Genomic DNA, 25,305 nt, shown 5'->3' on the forward strand with positions numbered 1-25,305 from the left:
TATTTTAAAAATTACTCTTGAATTTAATTCATGTTTAATAACAAAGGAGATTATTATTCGATTTTTTAAGACAATTACAATAAAAAAAGAATTCTAACTTTCCAAACACAACCTTTACTTAATGCCAAACTCTGAAATAACTTCACTTTGTCTACGAATCCCAAAAAAGAAATCTTTTCTTTTTTGGAAAAAAAAGTGTTTAGTTTGAATAATTCAGGCTGCCTTTGTGGGATCAAATTTTTCAGATGATCAATTTACTCTGATTTTGTTGACACAGCTCCAGTTATTTCTATGATGTGACTGATGAGAGAGCATTTCAAATTCTAAGATGGATACAAACCATTACATACACACATATATACATAAATATATATATGTAATATATATTTATGTAAACACATACATACATATATATATTTAACTCCAGAAAAGGAGCAAAATAATATTTAATGACCAACCTCATGAAAGTTATGTAGACACCAAATGTTCAAGTTGATGGCTTCTTCCCTTTAGGACTTTTACTCTCTGCTTTCTTCTGCATCTTGAAGTTCACTCTATACCATCTGTAGTGGTGGTTTGTCCTGTACCTAAGACTAGCTTTTGCCAAAAAGGTGCCACAGAGCAGCTCTCCTGACACTAAATCATCCTCATTAATGAACATCTAAAACTGAGTGTTTTTTTTTTTTTTTTCTGCGACTATGGTAGGGGGGAGGATGGTGGTTTGTCTTTCACTAACCTTAATTGGTGTGTAGCCTCAATGGCTCCATTTCAGTTCTAGGACTCATTTGGGTAGTAAGTCAAGGGATTGCTTCTTTTCTCATGAAGCAGAAACTTTACAAACTTCAGCCCTCCGTTGCTCCTGTCACTTTTTGCTTGATGGCCGTTTCGATTTATTGCTGTAAGGCTGTGTAACGATCATGCCTTCCTCGCTGCAGGCACTTTCCCCAATGAATACGGTAGTGGTAGACACACTCAGAGGAACCAGATTCCTCTATTAAGATGACTCTACCTTCCTATCCTCCTGCGTGTCAAGAAATGCTGCTACGCAATGCTCTTTGTATTTGCTCCTCCTGTGCTCAGAATAATACACCTGCAACTGCTACAAGGAAAAACAAAATGCATATTCAGCAAAGGGGGTAGTTCAGACTACGAAAGAAGGAATTACTCTTCACATCAAGAAAATGAGCTGATTAACTCACTGCCCCATTCGCTGGAGGGATGGTGACTTTTTCTCATAACTGTGGCTTGAGAAACTAGACTCGTGGTGCATTTGCAAACAAGGTTGGGATCACGATGATCCAGTCTCTTTTACAGCTACTTCCTCTTTCCGAAATAAAGATGGAGGCTCCATTTGGCTCTCTGTTCTTTGCGTGGGGCTTTATTCACGTTTGAATACTGAGCAAGACTACCTGGCATCAAATTGCCAGTGAGGATGAGAAGGATCCATGGGAGAGAAAGTGGCTGCTTCAGGGCTGCTTCCTTCTGGCTTGCCTTGGATTGGTGTAACTGCACTATGACCTGGACTCTTGTCCTCCTGAACACTATTTTTTAAAATATATATTTTTATATGCTGCAAACCACCATTCTAGGACTAGCCTGCTAGAGTGCTCTGTGTGAGAAAGCAGTGTTTTATGCAGATGGGGTTATTACAAATTGTCTTCTGTCCCAGAACCTTCTGGGCTGGAATCTATGTTGAGGAAGGCCTCCTGATTGGTGAAAGTCGAGCTCAGAGTTAGGCTCTGCCGAGGCTTCACAGGTGCAAGTTCATCTAATTTAATGTTTTCATTTTTGACTAGAATGGTCTTATCCATGTTTTCTTCACTGTGTCTTGCAACAACAGCATCAAACATATCTAATTTTGGTGGCAAGGTTCCACTTTCAAATAGATATTTGGCTAGATAAGAGATGCAAATGTTGGATAAGAAGGAGGTGAGCATGGCAAGGGTTTTAAATGGGAATCTCTGATTATATATACCATTTTTTTCAACGTAATAACCAGGGTAAAAGATCAAGGGCTGCAGGTTCAGGTATGGCTCTCCACCGGTTACCCTCAGGAAAAGCCCAGCAATATAACCTGCCACGGCCCCGTACGTGTTGGTCCCCTTGATGAAGAGCACACAGAGCAGCTGTGGGAAGATAATGATGTAGACGAGGTCGGAGCTGAGGTACCAGAGCCCATACACGGTCTTGGTCAGCAAGGCCATGGCTGTTGCAGACGCACCAAACACGAATACTGTGATCCGCATGACCCAGACGATCTCCCTGTCGGAAGCCTGCAAGAAATCACCATCGAGTCAGTTTTCCTCCAGATGGGCTGAGCATGAGATGCCTTCCTGTGCTTTAAAGCTACTCTAAAGAACCCATGGAATAATAGCCATAAAAAGAATGAGATCATGCCATTTGCAGCAACATGAACAGACCTCGCAATTATCACACTAAGTGAAGTAAGTCAGACAGAGAAAGACAAATACTGAGATCACTTATGTGGGGAATCTCTTTTATTTTCCTTTTTCTTTTCTTTTCTTTTTTGTTGTTTTTACAGCTGCACCTGCGGCATGTGGAAATACCCAGGCTAGGGGTCAAATTGGAGCTGCAGCTGCCGGACTACATACACTTCAGCCACAGCAATGCCAGATCCAAGCCATCTCTGAGACCTACTCCAGAGACCTGCCGCAGCTCATGGCAACACTGGATCCCTAACCCACTGAGGGAGGCCAGGGATCAAACCCTCATCCTCATGGAAACTATGTTGGGGTCTTAACCGGCTGAACCACAGCGAGAACTCCAGTGATAGTTTTTAATGTGGCCGTGAGGAGGCATGGCACATCTGACTTTCTCTCTCCGTGGAGGATAGCCACCTTAAGAAACAAGTGGTACCATTCTGTTAACTACGCCTAGAGAACCTAGAGAAAGGCAAGCCTGAGTCAAGGAAAAAGGGGAAGTGGGCTACGGGCCTCCAGTGTGCACCACTGTGCTGCTCCACATCCCCCGATTCAATCAGGAAAATCAATGGCGAGGCTATTTCCTGACAAAGGTGGACTCGAGGTTCAAGAGAAGAATAGGACAGCTGCGACACCAAGGCCAATGACATAATTACTCACCACGTGCTGCCTCCCCCAGGGTCCTTGAGTTTATTATCATTATTTAGTTAAACTCAATGTTTTCTAAAGAATTGCTTAAATTATTGCAATTTGAGTATACCTCCTGGGAAACAGTTACATTGACGAGTGCCCTTCAGTATCTGTACTGGATGATAACATGCATTAAAAACAGCATAAAGTGCATCACCATTTAACCTTGTGTGCTGAATCAAAGTAGGATAGGGCTTTCACGCCAAGGAGTAAAAAGTAGAGACTAACACCTACACAGGAAGCCTAAGGACAAGACTACCACCAACAACCATGTGACATTAAAAAGGCTCTTCTTACGTTTTGTCTGAACGAGAGCTGGTAGATGTTTCTAGCAAACATAGAACTTGCTGACAAGATGGAAGAGTCCGCTGATGACATGACAGCAGCAGAGACGGCACCGAGACCAAAGTAAGAAATGTACATGGGGCAGAGGTACTTCAGGACAATGGGCAAGATCATGTCTGCCTGTTGGTTGTCCTTGGGGGTGTCAGGCTTGTAGGTGGTCTGATTCCAGTCTGTCAATAGAAACAAGAAACACAACCAAGGAGCCCTACACCCATCCATCGGGCCTGTTCTGTGTACCAGGGGGCTTTCAAAATAAACTCAGAACGCATGGATTAGTCTCAGCAGTAGGGAATCCTATTAGTCTAACTGGGTTTGGTAGTCTAATTACCATGTACTGGTTCAGTGAAATTATCTCATATATTCTGGCTTCTTCTTTTTTTAAGGGCCGCACCCAAGGCATATGGAGGTTCCCAGACTAGGGATCTAATTGGAGCTACAGCTGCCAGCCTACCACAGAGCCACAGCAGTGTAGGATCTGAGCTGCATCTGTGACCTATACCACAGTCAGGGCAATGCCAGATCCTTTAAGCCACTGAGCAAGGCCAGAGATCGCACCCGCATCCTCATGGATACTAGTCAGGTTTGTTACTCCTGAGCTGCAATGGGAACTCCTCATATATTCTGGCTTCTGATGAACTTGGGTTACATTTAGATTTATCATCAAGACCTGCACAGAATAGGGTGGTGGTGTGTGACTGTTTTATATGTATATTTCTCTTCTGTGATGGTGGCACCACATTGTGCAGAATGATAGGAAATAGTGCTCTTGGGCTGGGGCATGGAGTGATCCCCCAGCCACGTGAAGAGGTGAGCGGACACTTAGGTTTCATCCTTAGTGGTCAGTTACACACACACAAGTGGACCAGGACAGCAGAGGGGCTGTTCTCACCCATCCTCTTCCTGGATAAAGCCTCCTTATTGGAGCTTCCTCCACATTGTTTTTCTCTCAAGTAAATTCCTTCTTGCATTGAATTCCACCTACTGGAAATAGGCGTGATGGATGATGCACCAAGGACAGTACCTTTGTATTGAGTAAAAAGGGGAAGGAGGAGGCTGACATTTTCAGGACGTTTTTGGACTCAGCGAAAAAAGGACTTGAAGCATAAGTTTATCTGAATATTTATCTTTTTTATTGTTTCATTACGCTAGCATGTGATCAAGAATACAATGGAAGCTTTAACTGTTCTTTAGCATAGCTCCTTTTTTACTTGCTGGACTTTAATGTTGTGATTATAGGAATAAATGGGAGTGGTTTCCTTTGGCTCCTACCATTTTTCCTCTCCCCCCCCCTTTTTTTTCCTTCTTCTTTTTCTTTTTGTCTTTTTAGGGCTGCACCCGCAGCATATGGAGGTTCCCAGGCTAGGGGTCCAGTCAGAGCTACAGCTGCCGGCCTTTACCACAGCTCACGGCAATGCTAGATCCTTAACCCACTGAGTAAGGCCAGGGATCAAACCTGCGTCCTCATGGATGCTAGTCAGATTTGTTTCTGCTGAGCCATGACAGGAACTCCCTCCCCCATTTTCTATTACAGTTGTTAAAAACCCTTGGATGAGGCCAACTTTACAGCATTAACTGAGATGTTATGGTACCAGAAATAGCAACCTAGGGTGTGTATCTAACCTAAGGAAAAATAGGCTTTAATTTTTTAGTCTGTTTTCCTACAACACACCCACACCTACACACACCCACCCACACCCCACCCCCACCCCCCACACACGGCCAGACCTATTTTCAGACTATGATGTAAATGCTGTTTTTTATTCCAAGGCACAAAATCTCTTTTGTCAGCCACCTTCCTGAGTATTTATTCACGTCATGGATGAACTGTGGACTGGAGAATGTACACTATGAACCATGACTGTGATCTTAAAAATTAAATAATCCAGTAAGCATCTCTATCCATTAAAAGTCAAAGGAACCAAGTGAGCATTACCCTGGGTCATTTTTATAAAACACAGCAGTGTGAAAAGTAAACTTCCTTAATCTGCTTTGATTGCCTCTACCTGGAGGACTCCTTGGATTTGGGGTGAATGTGATGTACTTTCATGAAATACTCCTGAAATCCATCTATTACAGGAGCATGAGGGTCAAGAGTAATTAACAGTAGAATCAAATTAACCATTAACTGTGTGGGGGCATGAGGGACAGTGTTGGGGGGGCAGCGGGGTGGGGATTGGTCACTTGGGTGAAGCCTGAGTGGATTAGATAAGCTGAAGAGGTTTACCTGTTGATGCCCCAATGGCTCCAATGAGTATGGGTGGCAGGGCCATCACCATGCACCCGAAAGCTGCCAGGAAGGACAGCACTTGGGCATAGGTGGCTGAGGATGAAGACAAAACCCTCTGGAAGTAGGCTTGCCACGGGATTCCTCCCAGCATCTGTGTGAAACCAGGAGACTCAGAATGAATTGGAGGCAAATAGTATCTATTAGGTGTTTTTAAAATGAGGGTTTTTTTTTTGTTTTGTTTTTTTACAGTCGCATTTAGTCATAGCAGCCGCTCTGAAGAATAGAAAAGAGTTCTACATGCTACTCATCTCCACTGCTGTCATCAAGTTGGTTGTCCTAGTTTCAGTTAGGGACATTTCTCAAGTTCTCTTCCTTCAACATTAGGTAGCACAGTGTTTTCTTTTCCTTAATTTACCTACCTTGAGCTACATTGCAACAGCCCAGGAACCTTCAGTGTGTGCTCATCAGGAGGGTCCAGCAAAACCGTCTCCAAAGAACAATTAAGATGATTCCGAAACCATGAACTTGTGGGTTTTTGTTTGTTTGTTTTTGCATTTTAGGGCTTGGCTGTACTTGTGGCATGTGTTCCCAGGCTAGGGGTTGAATCAGAGCTATAGCCTCCAGCTTACACCACAGCTGCAGCCACGCCAGATCTGAGCTGCATCTGCAACCTACACCACAGCTCACGGCAACACCCCATCCTTAACCTACTGAGCGAGGCCAGGGATCGAACCTATGTCCTCACAGATACTGGTTGGGTTCATTACCACTAAGCCACGGTGGGAACCCCTGAAACCACGAAATTTAACCTGAGTCCAGACAACCCGATGGATGTTTCCAGATTCCCACCACATGCCAGACAATGGAATGGTTGTCAGAGCCCAAACATGAGGGGAAATGCTTCCGGCTCTTGAGATCACCATCCACTGAGAGAGTCAATGCATTGTGGCGTTTGCCAGAGGACTTAACACAGTACAGGGCGTGAAGAAGATGCTAGAATTTCTCTCTATACTCATTTTACCTTGTACCCACATGTTGTATTGTTTTCTTAAATGATTCACACGATGTGCTGGGCTGGTACATCTAAGCAATTTATAATTCCTTATCCCTACATTGGGGGTGTGTTTAACATTCTTACTGAGGATATGCAATAATAAAGAGTGGAGACATTGAACTAGAGTGTGATTTGTTGATGCTGTCACACTGATAAGAGACAATTAATCACTGGGGGGCAACAGAGGAAGGCAGAAAGGTGGGAGGAGGGGAGCGGCAGGGTAACCAGGAAAGCCTACAGTGACGGCATCTGAGCCCATCTGTAAGCATCGAGGTAGAGATGGAGAGATAGGAATGTTCTTGGGAAAGAATCCAGCATGAAAACAAAAACAAAAACAAAATAAAACTAAAAATAACAAAGAAGCAGCCATGAGACCATCACACATGTGGTACAAGCAGAGGTCAGGGTGTGTGGAAGTGGAAAGAGAGTAACTATTCATGGTACGGATGAGTGAACTGATGGAGTGAAGTTGCTTCTTTGATGGTCTGTCTCAGAGGCTCTAAATTCTGGAATGTTTGCCTTGTTTATCATTGTCACACCTGTGCCAATCAGAATGTCTCACATATTGATTCCAGAACAACTTCCTTTTTATAAAAGTCATACATGCTCAAAAGTTTAAAAAAAAAGTAAAAGAGGAAATTGTAAAATTCATAATCCCATGCCTCAAATCTATATGCTTCCAAAACTTTTCCTTTTGTTTTGCAACCTGCTAAATCTTCCATGTCAATACATATGCATAAATAATTTCAATGACTGCATGAATTGATATATCATAACTTACACCCTGATGTCTCTGGACATTTAGGCTATCCAGATTTGGAAGCAAGATAAACTCTGGTGTCCAGTGATGAACAGAATCTCCAACGGAAGGGTGGAAAGTGGGCATGAAATGTGGGTGGGCCACCTGTGGGGAGACCAGTGAGGGACCATCATGACAGGCCAGGGGGTGGAGCGGCTTCATCTCACGTAATTTGGGACGTCCAAGATGGTACCCTTGAGGGTACTTTGACAAGTTATTTCCACGGCAACTGGTAGAGCAGCGACCAGTGGCAAAGGTTTCAAGGCTTATGTCTATAGTTTATTTATTCATGTTAGAGCAGAAAATCAAAGAAGAGGCAGGAGGCTGAAGTGCTGAGACTTCGGGTGAGTTTTACTGACCAACAGATTGGCCAGGAGCACTCAGGATCCCCGCTGCTTGGGGAGCAGCTGTTTATATAGGAAAAGGGGTAGTTTCTATTTTTACCACAGGTTTGTTCTTGGGCTAAGTCAGTATTCAAGGGTTGGAGGAGGCAATCTACTTAGGAATGTGGGTAATGGTTTGGAGTGGGGATAGAGGGAAGTTTTAAAGGAACAGCCCTTGAGGAATGATGATTTAACTGGTCTCCAAGGCAGCTCATTGTTGAGGGAGGGATCAGCCTTCTTGACTCTGAGTCTGATTAGAGTTTTGGTGGTGCCTAGCAAGTCATGTCTGATTTCCCACCTAAGAAGTCCTTCCACATCTATCATTTCATTTCAACTTATCTTTCAATTTGAAGAATCACCGTGACTTGGTCCCAGAGTTTTTTGTGATGGGAGCTTTAGCAAACATGGGATAGAAAGCCTTATCTTGAGGATCAGTAAATTCAAGGACTAAAGTGTGGTGTAGGAGAAAGGCCTTGGAGTCTTGGTTCTCTATTATAATCTGTCAATGCATCAGTGGTGTGATTGATAAGCAACACATTGCCTAGCTTTTTTTTTTGGCCACACCCATGGAATGCAGAAGTTCCTGGGTCAGGGATTGAACTTGTGCCACAGCAGTAACTAGAGCCACAGCCGTGACAATGCTGGATCTCTAACCTGCCAAGGCACCAGGGACCACCCTGCCTCATTCTTCTAAGGCCGATCATCTCCCTCATATAATCATAACAATATCTGCCATGAAGGCAAAATTACACACACATAAAATACGAATCCCCCTTTCCATTCAATTCATAATCTTGTAATCGTTAACTCACTCCAAAAAATTTCAACCAGTACATTTCCTAACAATCCTTGGGGAAAAGAGCCCCCCTCCATTCACTGGAAACATTAGTTTGCCTATTTTCCTGCCTTCTTGCCAAGAAATTCCTCACTGAGGCAGACATGTCTACTTCTAGTGTTACAATATAGCAAAGTGCCACAAACACAAAGTGAAGTCACAAAATATTGTGACTCTTCTAAAAAGGAAACCAACATAAACCATTTCCCCTTCTTTTTGATAAAAATTAATCTAGGGCTTACTATAAAATCAAATATATTATTATTTTTTTAAACTATATAACCCCTCTAACCAGCAAAATCCCCAAATCACAAAATCTGGGAGGTTCTTTTGCCCTCCCTGACCCAGACTGTGATCTGCCTTGATTTCTTCCATGCCCACTGCTCAAGGCCAACACCTTTGCCCCAAGGTCTGCATGTTCATAGCTACCTGGCCTCCTGGCCTTCTTTCTTGGCCTCCGTCTAGGGGATACCTCCCTTCCCACGTGTTTCATGCCCTTGGGGCCTCTTGACACTGCTAATTCCACGGCACTGCAATTAGAGACTGAATGAGCTACTCAATTCAGAAGAAGCTGGCTTTTGGTGTCTTCATCCAAGCTCCAAGATGGTGTGGCTCTCAGACTGGGGATGGCATCTGGTGGTATTTAGAGCACAAGAGAAGTGTGGACCCACCATGCGTAACTCTTGGATGTGAGCCTTGACACCTGTCAGCTCTCATAGTCAGTGGTTCAATCCTTCTTCCAGTAGAAAGCACTCAGCCCAGAAGGGGACAGGAGCCAGCAGGGGAAGTGGACATTAACATCTTGGAGGTGCGCTGGATTTGGGGGCGGGTAAGACTGGGTTCCTTGGTAAGGGCGACACTTACCAACAACAGGAAGCTGTCAAGCCATGTGTAGACTTCAAAGGACTCAATGGTCCCCAGCCAAGGCTTCTGGTACTTGGTGTGTAGGGCCGTGAACCCGATGTCGGCGACCGCAGAGTTAGAGAGCGCAAAGGGGACACTGATCCACTGTAAGCAGAGCGCAGGGGAGTGTTAGGCTCTGACTGTCTAGATCTGCAAGGTTAGCCTCCTGTTTATCACTGTCTCCTCAGACTCTGCATGGCTCAGTTGTTTAGGGAAGGATCTGGAAGCATGTTCTCCGTGGACACCATGAACCACAGATTTAGAAAAGCTAACTTTACGTGTCCTCAGCCTCTGTGCTTAATTATACCTCATGGTATCAACTGCTGAAAACCTTTGGGAAGAAAAGGTTGAATTTGAGAATTTCACATATCTGTACGCATAAACTTTTGGTGTTTTCTTTGAATTAGAGGAAGCTATCCATTCCTTTAAAGTGATGAGGAAAGATCCAATTGAGAAGCTGGGGGCGGGGTGAAACAAAACTTGGAGGGTGAGTCTAGCATCGATGAGGAGAAGGAGGAGGTGAGGGGAGAGCAGATCTGGGTGGAGCGAGGTGTGGCAGAGGCAAGGACCACTCGGGGTGCGTGTGTGTGTGTGTACCTGAGTGTGAGTGTGTGTGTGTGCGTGTGTGTGTGTGTGTGTATGTGTGAACGTGCACCTGCTTGGTGACAGGGCTGGCCGGCCTGGGGTGACTACAGAAATGGAAGAGAGAAAGATGGGTGTGTGGGGAGAGCCCTGACCTGCTGGCTATGGGGGTGTGTATTTTGTTTTGTAGACACCTGGAAGTGAGAGCAATTTCTTCTGAGTTTTAAAAAGATTTTTAGCAGGATTTCTATCCTATCTAATTCTTCTATTGTAGAGGTAAACAGAAGAAGGGAGTGAGGGGGCAGGAGGTCAGAAAGAGCAGGAGGTGGCCTGGGAATTCCATCCAAGGAATTCTGAGATAGAGTGACGGTATTGGTACCAAATGAATTTAGAAGAGAATCAACAGCCCTTGATTAAAATGTGAAGAACAAGGTCAGAGGGAAACGTCCCAGGTGACGTCGTGCTTACAGCTATGCAGCTCCAAGGATGATGACAAAAATCAACAGAATTGTAGAATCTGAGAAGAGTACACTGTTTTAGGTGGAAATGGATTAATTTCGTACGTACACAAAGCAAGCTGAAGTCTGGGAAACAAAGCATGGTTGGCCTTTCCAAAGACAAATAGTGCCTTAACTAGCAACCAACAGAACGAATTCCTTGTCACTTTAGTTATATTTTGTAGCAGAAACTTCTCTGAGATCTTTCCCTACATAGATCTGCCATCTTTACACCAGCACACGAGATTTGTGCACCTGCATGTTTTCAGTTATCGTTTCAGGCAAAGCCATGAGAATTTACATCATCGATAAATAGATGCATTCCCTGGGGTAGTGTTTCTTAGAATACAAGTGTATTGGTTACTAGAGCTGTCACTGCCAAACTAACTCCACCTTCGATGTCCTGAACAGAGATTTATTTCTGGAAGTTTATGGTGATGCTAAGGAAAGCTCAGAATTTCAGCCCTGTCTACTGCTTTTGGTCATTTAAAAACTAAAAGTGGGAGTCTGTGCCCAAATTAAATATATCTTGAGTTAAAGTATAAGTGAATTCCATGACATGTAAATAAAATATCTGGGATAACAAGAAAAAAAATTATAATCATTGCTAGAATATGTAAAGGTATGGCTAAACCATAATTCTAATGGTAGTCAGTTCTTTTATATTATTACAGATACTGGACAGTAAAAAACCAAAGCAAACAAACAGGTGTGAGAGTCACTCATTTTTCATTTCCAAGTGTCTAGTGAAAAGCTTTTCATCATGAGCAAAATATAAACCAATGAGGAGAATAAAGGGTGTTTGATCATCCTTGGGAAAATGAGCCATGGTCTGCAGGCTTGGCTTGCACTGAAGGTGCCCTTTGAACCAGGACATTGCCTGACAGGGAACACACCTGAGACGATGTACCTGCAAGAACATGTTAGAGCCCCTGCAGCAGCATGGACACACAATTTCCGTCACATTTCCTTTGATATGGCTCAGGAGTTGGATATTATTACATGTATAATTATGATCCTCACCTTTTTTTTTTTTTTTGTCTTTTTAGAGCCGAACTTGCAGCATATGGAAGTTCCCAGACTAGGGGTCAAATAGGAGCTGCAGCTGCTGGCCTACATACACCACAGCAATGTCAGATCTGAGCCACGTCTGTGACCTACATCAGAGCTCACTGCAATGCCCTGATACTTAACCCAGTGAGCGAGGCCAGGGATCAAAACTGCGTCCTCATGGATGCTAGTCTGAGTCATTTCCCCTGAGCCACAACAGGAACTCCAAATCTTCACATTTTAAGTTGTGAGTATGCAATGCCTCGACATTGACTAAAATGTGTTCATGACACATAAAATGTGTCTAATGTGATTCTATTAATTCTTATTTTGTAATGATACAGAGATTTTTACTTAATCAAACACATACATATATTACCTAATTTAACTTAGAGCTTATAAGCAATATATAATAGGATGATTACAATGAGTTTCCATCAAATGCAGGCATGAAGGAAAGGAAGCCCTAGACCTTACTAATACTTAACTGAGGGCTACTTTCTGTCATAATCTCACAAACTGACTAGACATTTCATCCAATTCATTCAAAGAGAAATGAAAAATTTCAAACAGTATACGGCTTACTGTGTATTATTCACGATGGGAAAATAGCATTTCCATTAATTTTTGCTGAGTTAATACAAAATACTATGTTGCCTTTGACAAAGGAAGGAAAGAAGGAAGGAAAAGGGGAGGGAGGGGGGACGGAGAGGGGACGGAGGGGGGGAGGGAGGGAAGGGGGAGAGAGAAAGGAAAGGGGGAGGGGGGGAGAGAGGAAGGAGGGAGGGGGGAGGGAGGGAAGAGGGAGGGAGGAGGAAGGAAGGAGGGAAGAAAAGGAGAAAGAAAGCCTGAGAACTGCCGCCCTTACCAGTCCCACAAAGATGCAGAAGAGCTGGACCACATCCGTGTAGGCCACGGAGTAGAGCCCGCCCACCAGCGTGTACAGAGTGGCGATCAGTGCGGAGACGATGATGGACGCGTGCACATCCGTGTTAATGATCACACTGATGGTGGCTCCTGGAAGGATTAGAGAAAAAGTTCAGGTGAAGGTTCACGCTGAAATTCTTAAAAACTTAAGAAACCGAATATGCATGTGTATATTTCTATTTATAAATCCACAGATGCCTAAAAATGTTCTTTCTCTCTGAAATTAGTGCTTTGCTCCCTGATTTCTATGGGGACACCTGAAATTCATGACATGGTTGCAGAATGCTGAGACATACTAAATTTAATATTACTCTGAGCTCTTGCAATAGTGCCACTGACCACCTGAGATGCTGACTTAATTGAACACATGCAGTATATTCACATCCATGAGAAATACATGCTTTCATGATAAGGAGTCTCCCATCTCCACATTTTACCAGTGTTCATTTGCTCTTTTGCATGAACTCTGCCCTCTGTCGACTTTTATCAGATGATGTAGGGTGCAATGTACCAAGGTTTGAAGCAAATTTATATGGGAACATAATAAAATTGGTAAATTGCATCTTCCATTTATTCCAAGGTTGTGAACGACTCTTTTTTTGTGTGTTTGGTGGAACATTCCAGTCGCGTCCCTGGAACAGCCGTGTCCTGAAGAGGCCTAGATTTCAGTATCCCATTTTAAGCACTTTTCCTATGTTTTTCTTTATGACTTTGTTTATTGTGTTTGTTGGTGTCTGTGTTCCCACAGAACATCATGATGTCAATAGTTGGGTCACTGTGGTTCCTGGGCTGCCCGTTCAGAATTTGCTTGTTGCTCCACAAACTCTGTCCCTACTGTTCTCACAAGCAATATAGCTTATCTTTCATGTTATAAAATGCAGCCATTATATTCCTATCATGTTAATGTACATGCAATGGATATCTGATTTCTTTGAATCATTCATGGCAATCTTCCATTCAACCGCCACCTCTCAATTGTCTGCTGATAGCATAGGCGACCCACTGAGATGAAAACTCACTGTCTCAAAGAGCAATGTATTTAGACCTAAGATAACCATAGAAAATATTTTGCAAGACATTTTTTTTTCTTGGTGCTTTGGCTTTGGTAACAAAATTAAATTAATTCCTTGAGTAAAAACCAACTGAGAAAAGAAAAAGCCTCGTTAGGAAGTGGAGGATGAAGATGAGGGAAAGAGGTCAATTATTTATAAGTGACTTTTGATCATGGTCTGAATTTTTATTGTAATTTTTATTGTATGGATAGTTAAGAAGTTATTTTACTCTCCTATGATTATTTACTTTCTGCTGGAACTTTAGCTGCAATTCTTTGCTATTCATCTTGGGTCTAGTTCTCTGCTTTGGTGACAACATCTTAAGGTTATACCCCAAGAATTATGAGCTGTCCAATTATTACCTGCCTCTTTTGGATACTGTTTAATTTCCCACCCATTTGTGAAATTTCTCTTAATGCTACACCTCCAAAATGTAGAGAGGCTTATGCTGCAGAAGAAAGATCAGTGGAAGAGCAGCCTGAAGATTTAGGATCCTAGTAAATGCAGCCATTTGGCTGCAACTCAGTCTTTTGAATGTTCACCCACTTATGAATTTTTTCCTTTAAAATATTTTCTAAATCATTCCATCATTTGTAATGAGTAAAATAAAAATCATACTTCCAGATCTGTTGCAAAATATTAGTTTACTCATGCTACTAGCAAACAAATACACTGCAAATAAAGTTATAAAACCATACTGAATTTTAGCTGTGAAAAGTGTCAATACACATTTCCCTAAGAAGCTGTAAGCATGTTGTCTGTTTAGACCAAAAAGATAGTTTAAGATTCTTCTAATTTTCAGTGTGGACTATGTACATTTATAGTAAGGTGGTGACAGAGCCAATAAATACTAACTTGCAATTATTCCCAACTATTATTTTTGAAGAAAATAGAGGTATTAATTGGAAATTCACACACATTCCTTTTACCAGAGTGTGTATGTCAAGAACAGCAGTAGTGGTTTCACAAATGTTTGCTCTGTGTGAGTCTGTGTGTAGAGAGAGAAACACATTTTACATTCGTGTTGACTTTTACACACACATGCAGGCACATACATTTACAAAAATCACTAATTGAAGCAACATTCAGAGTTTTGACATTGTTTTCGATTTCCAAAAGACTTTAAAAATAATAACTTATTCCTTCTCTTCTCCTTCAGGCCTCTGTTATAGAACTTGATCTTTATTCAGGGAGAGTGAACATTCTGCATTCTGTGATTCATTTAGCCCACTCCTTTTTTGATTTCTCAGCAGACCTTTTGTTCTAAAACCAATTTTTTTTTTCATGTTGAAACCAATCACAAATCAACCACTGTTGCTTCTCAGCTAATGAGAACAAGGTGGGAAGAGAGCTGTATTTTTCTACAAAATTTCATTCGGAATGTATAGTGGTTACCTAGCAGCAGGAAAATGCTACATTTTTTTCACTGAGTTATTACAGTATTTTTTTTTCTTTTTCTTTTTAGGGCCTCACCCATGGCACATGGAGGTTCCCAGGCTAGGGGTCAAATTGGAGCTACAGCCAGATATGAGCCATGTCTGCGACCTACACCACAACTTATGGCAATGTCAGATCCTTAACCCACTGACTGAGGCTAGGGATTGAACCCTCAACCTCATGGTTCCTAGTTGGATTTGTTTCTGCTGTGCCATGATGGGAACTCCCTATTACAGTATTTTTAAGTATCAATTTGTCTTCTTTTCTAATCCAGCCATTCTTTCATTTTATAGCTGGAGGCCAAGAAAATATGATATGAGTATTCAGGGGTCTAAAGAAAAGAGTGAAAATGATGTAAACTAACATCTGATACTAGAGAGATCAGGTCTAATGATGATCCTGAAGCCAGAGGACAAGTTTGTGGTCTGACATGTAACACAAGAGAGGCATTTTATTTAATTTTTGGCCACTCCAGTCTGGCTGCAGATGCAAAGCCCCTTATTTCCATTTGTAAGGCGAGTTGAGAGTAACACACACACACACACACACACACACACACACACGCGTGAATGCCTGGGTGTCACACAAGGACACAGCTCACTGGGGAAGGAAGTCAACCCTTATTCGAGGGTTTAGATTTCCTCTCGATGAAAGGGTAGGCTATCATGCTCTGCCACAATCCCACCAAAACCTCTTGTGTTCTAAGTCTTACAAGTAGGCTGAGAATCCAAGGACCGAGGACTGTTGTCCTTAGCTCTGCTTGATCTTGGCAGTAAGTTAGACCATCAAGAGTCTAAGTCCATTTTCCAAGCCCCCAAACACGTCGACAATCCAGCACCCTGGGGGGTAATGGACTGCACTGAAAAAGTAAGGAATGCTGTTTTCCTTTTTCTATTTTGGAGAAAGTATAGCTATGGGTATGTCATCCATGCATTCATTCATTGGTGATAAGACCCTGTCAACCAGACACAGGTCCTGCCTTTGAGAAATTTACCATCCTTTTTCAAGGTTGGAAATTAGGAAATAAACAGGCAGGTAATCCAATAAAGTGATAAATCTAAGGAAAACAAAATTCCCGGTGCCTAAGAAAGCCCATGGAAAGATGCTGGCAAGTTCAGGATGACTGTTCTGGGGGAGAGACATCTGCAGAAAACCTGAAGGCAGTTCCTGGTTGCCTAGCAAGGAAGTGGGGGGGGGGGTGAGCTCAGAGCAGAGGGCTGGTGGCTTGCATATTGTCGGAGGTGCCACTCTGGAAGAAGGAAGGAAGAGAGACTCAGAGCCCAAGGCACGAGAAGCCTTCCTACCTGGGTTTAAAAGTCTGGTTTTCAGCAGGAAAGAGGCGTGATCAGATTTTGGAAGGGCAGGTATGGCATATGTGGAGGATGTTTTGTGGCATATGCATATGTGACATATATATATGAGGCATATGTGTATGCATATATGTGTATGTGGCATATGTTTTAGAAAGGACACGTCTGGCATATGTGATATATGTATATGGGGCATATGTCTATGGGGCTTATGTGTACGTGGGGCACGTGTGTATGGGGCATATGTATATGTGGGGTATGTGTATGTGGGCGTATGTGTATGTGGGGCATATGTATACGGGGCATGTGTCTGTGATGTGTGTGTAGGGGGCATATGTATATGTGACGTGTGTGTATGGGGGTATGTGTATGTGACGTATGTGTATGTGACATATGTCTATGTGACGTATGTTTTGGAAGGACGGGTCTGTGTATGTGGTGTATACTTATGTAACCTATGTGTATGGGGCATATGTGTATATGGGGTATATGTGTATATGGGACATGTGTGCATGGGGCATATGCGTATGGGATGTATGCATATTTGAAGTATGTGTATATGTGACGTATGTGTATATGGGGCATATGTGTATATGGGGCGAATGTCTATGAGGCATATATATACACACACTCACACACATATATACACACACACATATGCACACACACACACACACATATGTATATATATATGGGTCATGGGTATATGTGACGTATGTCTATGGGGCTTATGCTTTGGAAGGACGGGTCCAGTGTCTGTGGAGGTTTCCAGGGAAGAGCAGCCTTGTCAACCGGGAGATGGTGGCATTGATCCAGGTGAGGGAGAAAGCAAAGCTGTGAACCTGATGTGCTCTAGCCCGAGTGATATACCCGGGACACCGTTTCGAGGGCGCTTACCTAAGGCAGAGAAGATGGCCGCAGCCCAGAACATCTCCCCCATCAGTGCGGGGATGAACAGGAGCCCGCCCATGCGCTTCCCGTAGATCTGCTGAAATGGGTCTAACATGGTCACGTACCCCTTAGAACGCATGGGTTTCGCAAAGAACAGACCACCTGAGGGAAATTCAAGCAAGCGTTAAAGAGAAAATAAAAAAATCTGTGATGTAATAGTCCTTGCCAATTTTTCACTATGTTATGCTTTCTCAAGGGAAATGAGTTTTTCAGAACACGTGTGTGTGTTGAAGAACCAGCATGCAAAATCCAGGAACAAGAAATATTTAGCAACCAAGTGGAAATTTCTTTTTCCTTCTTTCCTTTCTTCCTTCCTTCCCTCCCCCTTTCTTTCTTTCTTTCTTTCTTTCTCCTTCCTTCTTTCTTTCTTTCTTTCTTTCTTTCTTTCTTTCTTTCTTTCTTTCTTTCTTTCTTTCTTTCTTTCTTTCTTTCTTTCTTTCTTTCTTTCTTTCTTTCTTTTCCTTTCTTCCTTTCTTCCCTTCGCCCTCCTTCCTTCCTTCCTCCCTCCCTCCCTCCCTTCCTTCTCTCCTTTCTTTCTTTTTTGGTTTTTTTAAGGCTGCACCTGTGGCATATGGAAGTTCCCAGGCTAGGGGTTGAATCAGAGCTACAGCTGCCAGCCTACAGCCACAGCCACAACAATGCCAGATCCGAGCTGCATCTGTGACCTACACCACAGCTCATGGCAATGCCAGACCCTTAACCCGCTGAGCGAGGCTGGGGATAGAACTCACGTCCTTATGGATACTAGTCGGGTTGGTTACCCCTGAGCCACAAAGGAAACTCCGTAAATTTCTCGATAAAATTGTCACCATGTGCACCCAAGCTGTACATGGTAGAGCAGAGGCACGTAGGTTGAAAACATTGACGTTTCAGTTTCACTCACTAAAACGTTTTCATGCATTTGTATCCCCCAGCAGAGTATTCAGACATTTGATTAAGTACAAGAACCAAAAAAGTAGTCTAACTGCAGAATTCCCACTGTGGCTCAGTGGATTAAGAACCTGGCTAGTATCCATGAGGATTTGGGTTCAATCCCTGGTCTCACTCAGTGGATTAAGGACCCAGTGTTGCTACAAGCTGTAGCCTAGGTCACAGGTGCAGCTCAGATCCTGCACTGCTGTGGCTGTGGCTGCAGCCTGCAACTGCAGCTCTGATTCGACCCCTAGTCTGGGAACCTCCATATGCTGCAGGTGTGGCCCTAAAAAAAAAAAGGAAAAAAAAAGTAGTTCTAACTGCAAAAATAACTAGGAGCTCATTGTTATATAATATTCTTGACCTTTTATTCATTTGATTTACAAAAGGAAAACTGATTCATTTCTAATGATATGGCCATGCTATTTTTGAAAGAAAAAAGCATCATTATGCTAAGAAATTCATTGTTCTGATAGTTCTGAGATCAAGGGAATTCTTTTTTACATATTCCATAATCGAGATCCAACAGTTTAAACATGAATGTTACCAATTTCTGATAATGGCCCTTTAGCTCCTGGCAGCATCTCCCACAGCTGTTAGTCACATCATTTTGATGGTTACTCGTACTCCTAATCTTTATGCTTTACTTTCTGAGTCACTCAGGTCCATTTTTGCTTACCTAAAATCAGACTAAGAGAATATCCAATTGGTGCCTGAGCCCAAGCCAGACCATAGTCTGGTACATACACTGCTTCGGCTGTCCCGTTGATGTAACCTCCTCCGACCCAGGTGGCTGAAACAGAACAAAAAGTGAGGGGAAGGCACTGTCACACCAATCATTCCCCTAGACCTGCTCAGACCCACACAGGGGCCCTGAGCCAGTGGAAACATGGCTGGTCTGAATTGAAGTGTCTTAAGAGTGTAATATGCACACTGGATTGCAAAGACTTAGCAGGGAAAAAGAAATACAAGATTTCCCCATATTTTTTGTATTGATTACATGGCAAAATTAAAACATTTTCCATGTACTGAGCTAAGTAATTCTATTATGTACATTAATTCACCTCTTTTCTGTTTTTAAAAGTGGTGTGTAGAAAATTGAAGATAATATTTATGGCTTACATTTCCATTGCAGAGTGTTGCCCCAGACATTTTCTTAATTCATTTAGTCATCAATACCTTTAAATGGTATTATTGTATCATAAAGTCCCAGATCTTATAGAATATATGCTACGACTATTTCCAGTCTCAATAATACACCCCCACCTTCTCAGCCTCCATAACATGGGGTCAAGTGTCTTCGTTTCAATGTCCTTTTGTTTTAGTTGTATTGATCTTTCTTTTTCATTGGTTATGACTATTGTCTTCAAGGTGTGGTGTGTGTGTGTGTGTGTGTGTGTGTGCCCGCATGTGTGTGCATGGGCACGCGTGGTTGTGGGTGCATGTGATCTAACTATAGAGTCACTTGGTAACTGTGCTGGGTGTGTAGGATTTTGGCAAGTTTGTTCTGCATTATAACTAAGTTGGACTTAAAACCTTCAATTGTTAAGGGAGTGGAGGAGTCAGGCTACCACTTTTCCTGACAGGTGTCCTAAAGTGAGCTGAAATTACCTTTTCCTCTTCTGTCTTCCCAAGAACCTGGCATACACTCAGGGCTCGACCTAAGGCTAATGGGCATGCAGCCTTCAGGAGAATGTCTAACCTCAGCTGCATACCCATTATCAATTCTTTGTTCTAATCTGGGTCTTTCAGTAAGATATTTGATATTTCATAAGAATTATAAGAAAGATGCCTTCTTCAGTTATTCTTTAATGATACTTCTGTAGCATAACAGCTAAAGAAGGGAGGACACAGAACCAAAGAAAACTCATTTTGATTAAACAGGTTTGGGCTGGAGTTCCCATCATGGCTCAGCGGAAATGAATCTGACTAGTATCCATGAGGATGCAGGTTCGATCACTGGCCTCACTCAGTGGGTTAAGGATACAGCATTGCTGTGAGCTGTGGTGTAGGTCGATGATGCGGTTCGGACCCCACATGGCTGTGGCTGTGGTGTGGGCGGGCAGCTGTATGTAGTGCTGATTCGACCCCTAACCTGGGAACCTCCATATGCTGTGGGAGCGGACCTAAAAAGACAAAACAAAAAACAAACAAACAACAAACCAAAACCAAAAAACAAGTTTGGGCCAAGAATGATCTATAAATAGATCATTTTCTCTGAGAAGGCACTATAATAGCTGATTTTTGCTGAAAAACTAAAATTAATGGAACAATCAAATATTTGCTATATATATGTGTGTGTCTATATCTTTTCAATCTTCATTTTTATCAAATATATAATCAATGAATCTGATTTTGGCCTTTTGTCTTCTTAGGGCCACACCTGTGGCATATAGAGGTTCCCAGGCTAGGGGTCAAATTGGAGCTGTGGCTGCCAGCCTACGCCAGAGCCACAGCAACTCGGGATCTGAGCCTAGTCTGTGACCTACACCACAGCTCACGGCAACGCCAGATCCTTAACCCACTGAGTGAGGCCAGGTATCGAACCCGCAACCTCATTGTTCCGAGTCAGATGTGTTAACCCCTGAGCCATGACAGGAACTCTGCAATTTATATATTTTTAAAGAGTCTAGTCAGAATTTTTAAAATAATACCTTCATAGAATGTGTGTAAAGTTATGAGGAACATAGACTGGCATGAAGCTTGTCAGATATGAGGCTGAATTCTAGTATTATCCAATGGGGATTAAAAATTGGAGTTCCCGTCGTGGCGCAGTGGTTAACGAATCCGACTAGGAACCATGAGGTTGCGGTTCGATCCCTGCCCTTGCTCAGTGGGTTAACGATCCAGCATTGCCGTGAGCTGTGGTGTAGGTCGCAGATGCAGCTTGGATCCCGCGTTGCTGTGGCTCTGGCGTAGGCCAGTGGCTACAGCTCTGATTGGACCCCTAGCCTGGGAACCTCCACATGACGCAGGAGCGGCCCAAGAAATGGCCAAAAAAAAAAAAAAAATTGAAAAATTCTCTAAAATATCACAGAATATAAGTAAAGTAAATAATATGTATATGAAACTGCCCAAGACAAGTGTTTCTTGCCAAAATTTATCTGGCTTTTAATCCAGATCCAAAGCAAAGAAGAGAGGATGTTCAGAGGTTGATCCTATTTTTAAAAGGCCATCATGAAAAGACCTTCCTGCAAAGGAATTTTAAATCCATTAAAAGGAGAGTTTATACACAAAAAAGTCTCAAGTGGACAAATGTCTATTTAGCCACCACCACCATCTTCATGGTTGTTTTTCCAAGGGTATGACAAATGCTCTGATTCCCTTTTCTCATCCTAAACCCCGAGGAAGTTTGAAACAGGAAGTTTGAGTGATCAGGACCTGGAGCAGTGGATTCTCACTGCAGAGCCCCTGGACCTCATGTTCCTGCCAGGACCTGTGACCCCAACATAGCACCAGCAATGTGTCCTCACAGTAAGGGAAGGTGTCATGGTCTTGCAGGCACAATACTCATTCCTGATCATTTCCCATAATGTGGGTCTCCTCCCCCTTTCCAACAAGAAAACTGGAGCCTGAAGGATTGCAGGTGCTATAATACAGGTTTGCAGACTTAGGGACTTAGGATGATTAAAAGTCCCTCCATTTGTATCAATCCAGTCCTTTCCACACCAGAATTTGCTTTCCGTTCTGTATATTTCATGTCAGATTCATGAGTGAGAAGAATTCTTTTAAATTATATGCATTTTGATTTTCAATCTTCATTTTTATCAAATATATAATCGATGAATCTGATAAGGTTTAGATAATATTGTTCAAAATTTTTTTTGTCTTTTGTCTTTTTAGGGCCACACCTGTGGCATATGGAGGCTCCCAGGCTTGGGGTATAATCAGAGCTGTTGCTTCTGGCCTACGCCAGAGCCACAGCAATGCCAGATGCCAGCTGCATCTGCAACCTACACCACAGCTCACAGCAATGCTGGATCCTTAACCCACTGAACGAGGCCAGGAATCGAACATGCAACCTCACAGTTCCTAGTCAGATTCATTTCTGCTGTGCCATGACGGGAACTCTAATATTGTTCAATTTTTAATTGAACTATGAGAGTGATCAAGGTGCTTGTCAGTTCTGAGAGATTAAAAAAATCAAAGCTAAGATTGAACACGACACTTTCTAAGCAATATCATAATTCAAATTTTACATAAATTCAATAGTCTATTGGATTCCAAATTTCACATAACGATAAAAGAACAAGTTATGCAATATTATCTTTATGGACATAATAAATGTATTATTAAATTAGAGTAATAGAACGCTATAATAATTTACAGTGAATAAAATACTTTGGTACACAACAGCTCATTTATCCTTTTCAATGCTTTGAGTGAAATCAACAACTTTTGTCACTTTATTGTCCTCTTCTTATTTTCTTTGTCACAGGAGAGGTCTGAGAGAATTATAATTACAATATGCCAGTAACCAGTATCTTCAGATACCAGTATCACATGTGGGTCTCTAGAGGGAAAGAAGAGATGTTTATGCTTTGGTGGAAAGTGAAAACAAAGATTTGAAGGTGTGTGTATTGTCTATCAATAGCTGGATAACAATAAAAAGAAAAAAGAAAATCTATGCCAACATTCCAGGAAACATCTTCAGGTGGAAGTGTATGAGTGATTCTTCTTTTTCATGTGCATGTGTCTAAATTTGTATGTTGTGCATCACATAAAATATTTTGCAAAACACAATTTGCTCTGTTTAAGTGTGTATATAGAAAAAATAAGAAATAGCATTAAAAAAGAGCTCTCCCTTAAGGCTGGGTGTGGTGCCTTGAAGGAGTGAGGGGGGTGGGGGGCTGGGTGTGATGCCCTGCAGTGGGTCGAGGGGGTTGGGGTGTGTGTGTGTGTGTGGGGGGGGGGAGTTGGCATGGCTGCCAGACCCGGGTGTGGCCCCAGCGCCCATCCTTGCTCACAGGTGAGTCTGGGTCCTCATGTAACCCAGGGCCCTTCCACGACACTGTCGTGAAGACCAAATGAAACCATGTACAGTCAGTGAAGAGTTAAATAAACATGAAATGGGACTCAGTCCCTAAGTCGGCATGGTGGTAGGTTTCCAATGGCCAGAGATGCAGTCTTCCCAAACTAGCTTGGGAAAAGGTTTTGATATATAGGGTGAGTCCTTGTTAGCTAGCACTTTCAAGACTGAAATGTGGCATCATTTTGATAGCATCTCTAGTGGGGTATTTTCCCACTGAGCACTCAAGTTCCCGTCGGTATGGATTCTGTCGTTAATGTCTCAAAACCTAATACTGAAATGAAATGTGTGTTATTATGCGAATATGTACCACATGATAACAAAGATTTCATTTTATATTATTGTTTTTTTCAGAATTTTCAACAACCGAGAAGAATGCAAAGGGAAAATAAAGCCCCACTTAATCAGAACCACCCCTGGGCAGAGGAGGAAAGCCTTGGGCTGCTTTGAGCACAGAGATGGTTAGAAGGGTGACAGCTGCAGTTGGTGGCTGAGGAATTCCTGGTTTTTTTCCTTCTACATCACTGTTCCTGGAAATCTTTTTTTCAGAACCAGGGTACACAACATGTGATTGTCTTACTGTGAGTAAATTATTTTACTAAACGGGAGAATACGGTTTCAAAACAGGACATCAATCCATTTGGGGTTGGGCTGCCCCCAAATTGACTAACTGAGGTTGAAAATCATCACTAGTTAGTGTCCATTGACTAGTTAGTGTTCATTAAGATAACATAACTTTATGACTGTGTTAGCGAACAGGAGGAGCTGCTGAATCGTCAAGTTAATGAACAGGAATGCCATCAGACTAAGACTCTTCTGCACATTGCTCCATCTCTTTGTTTTTACTGATTCCACCCACTAAACAGCCCAGAGTCCAGATTTATTTCATTGATATTGTCTAGGGATTTAGTCTGAAATCATTGGTTCAAGTGCTACTGAGTTGAAACATTTATTTTTGTTCTAAATAAAATAAACTCATTTAAAAGTACCTAAGTGGTGAACACACAGCCTCCCCAGGGACAAAGGGTGAGGTTTGCTTTGTTACTCAGAGGAGCCAAGGAGGGGGACAGCAGGGTGGGAGCGCCTGAACCCACCTGTCATGGTGAATCCACCCACCAGCAGCCCGATGTCTCGGCCGCCCACGATGATGGCTTCGCTGCGCTCCTCCGCGCTGCCACTGTTTTTGGTTCTCCAGGCAGCCCATATTCCAACCAATAGTATGAGAAGGTAGAACACCACGATCGCTATCAGCCCTTCCACCTGGAAAGCCATTTTGGTCTAGGGCTCTGGGTCTGTCGCGCTGGCTACTTCATTAAGACTTCTGAGGAAGATACAGAATGCTTTATAAACCAGCCACACAAACCCAGGCAGCCGGGAGTAAACCAGCTAGATGGCTCCCGATAGAGCCTGTGCCCCTTAAAGAAAAAGCACATTGAAATCGCATGCTCAACCGTGCTTACCAAAGAGTATCCATTAGATCACTCTGTTTCTGGTCAACAATTTAACTTTCTTTTGAGTTTTCAAGAAGCAAAAAAAATTGGAACGCATGCTTAAGACATAATCATTTTGCGTTAAACTCTTGCCATGTAAAATTAACTTTGTTTTGTGTCACGACTCGGTCAAGAAATCACTTGCTTTTCGGAACAATGTACTATTTGATCTGGATTTTTTTTTTAGCAGTGTCAGTGTATTGATAAAACTCAGAACTGACACATATTTGTTCATTTATTTATTATTCTGTCCTTCCTTTCAAACAATTTCAGGGAATGGTTCCAAAAGTAACAGGGACGTGCAAATATCTGGGGGGAAAAAACTTTAGGAAAATCCCCCGCAAACCCATACAGATTCCAATTTTCAACAAGTGAGCTTTAAGTCAGCGTA

The 25,305-nt window shown here is 42.5% G+C and overlaps 1 protein-coding gene across 1 annotated transcript; it reads right to left on the bottom strand.

The window, feature by feature from the left end:
* Nucleotides 1-457: 457 nt before the first annotated feature.
* On the bottom strand, nucleotides 458-24,741 carry SLC5A7 (solute carrier family 5 member 7). The gene is made up of 8 exons (XM_047779184.1): nucleotides 24,519-24,741; nucleotides 19,075-19,188; nucleotides 17,430-17,585; nucleotides 12,675-12,823; nucleotides 9,639-9,782; nucleotides 5,701-5,854; nucleotides 3,429-3,646; nucleotides 458-2,273 (listed from the first exon to the last, which is right to left on the bottom strand). The coding sequence occupies exons 1-8, from the start codon at nucleotides 24,694-24,696 to the stop codon at nucleotides 1,647-1,649; spliced, it is 1,740 nt and encodes a 579-aa protein (XP_047635140.1). The 5' UTR covers nucleotides 24,697-24,741; the 3' UTR covers nucleotides 458-1,646.
* Nucleotides 24,742-25,305: the final 564 nt, after the last annotated feature.

Source organism: Phacochoerus africanus, chromosome 5 (assembly GCF_016906955.1).
Source record: "Phacochoerus africanus isolate WHEZ1 chromosome 5, ROS_Pafr_v1, whole genome shotgun sequence".
NCBI lineage: Eukaryota > Metazoa > Chordata > Mammalia > Artiodactyla > Suidae > Phacochoerus > Phacochoerus africanus.

Excerpts from the sequence above, each read along its gene's own strand:
- SLC5A7 (XM_047779184.1), bottom strand. The coding sequence starts at position 24,696 with ATGGCTTTCCAGGTGGAAGGGCTGATAGCGATCGTGGTGTTCTACCTT. Across the intron at positions 17,586-19,074 it reads TTCTCTTAGTCTGATTTTAG|GTGGTCTGTTCTTTGCGAAA; the intron begins GTAAGCAAAAAT and ends AATTTCCCTCAG. Across the intron at positions 5,855-9,638 it reads TTGACAGCTTCCTGTTGTTG|ATGCTGGGAGGAATCCCGTG; the intron begins GTAAGTGTCGCC and ends GGTTTCACACAG.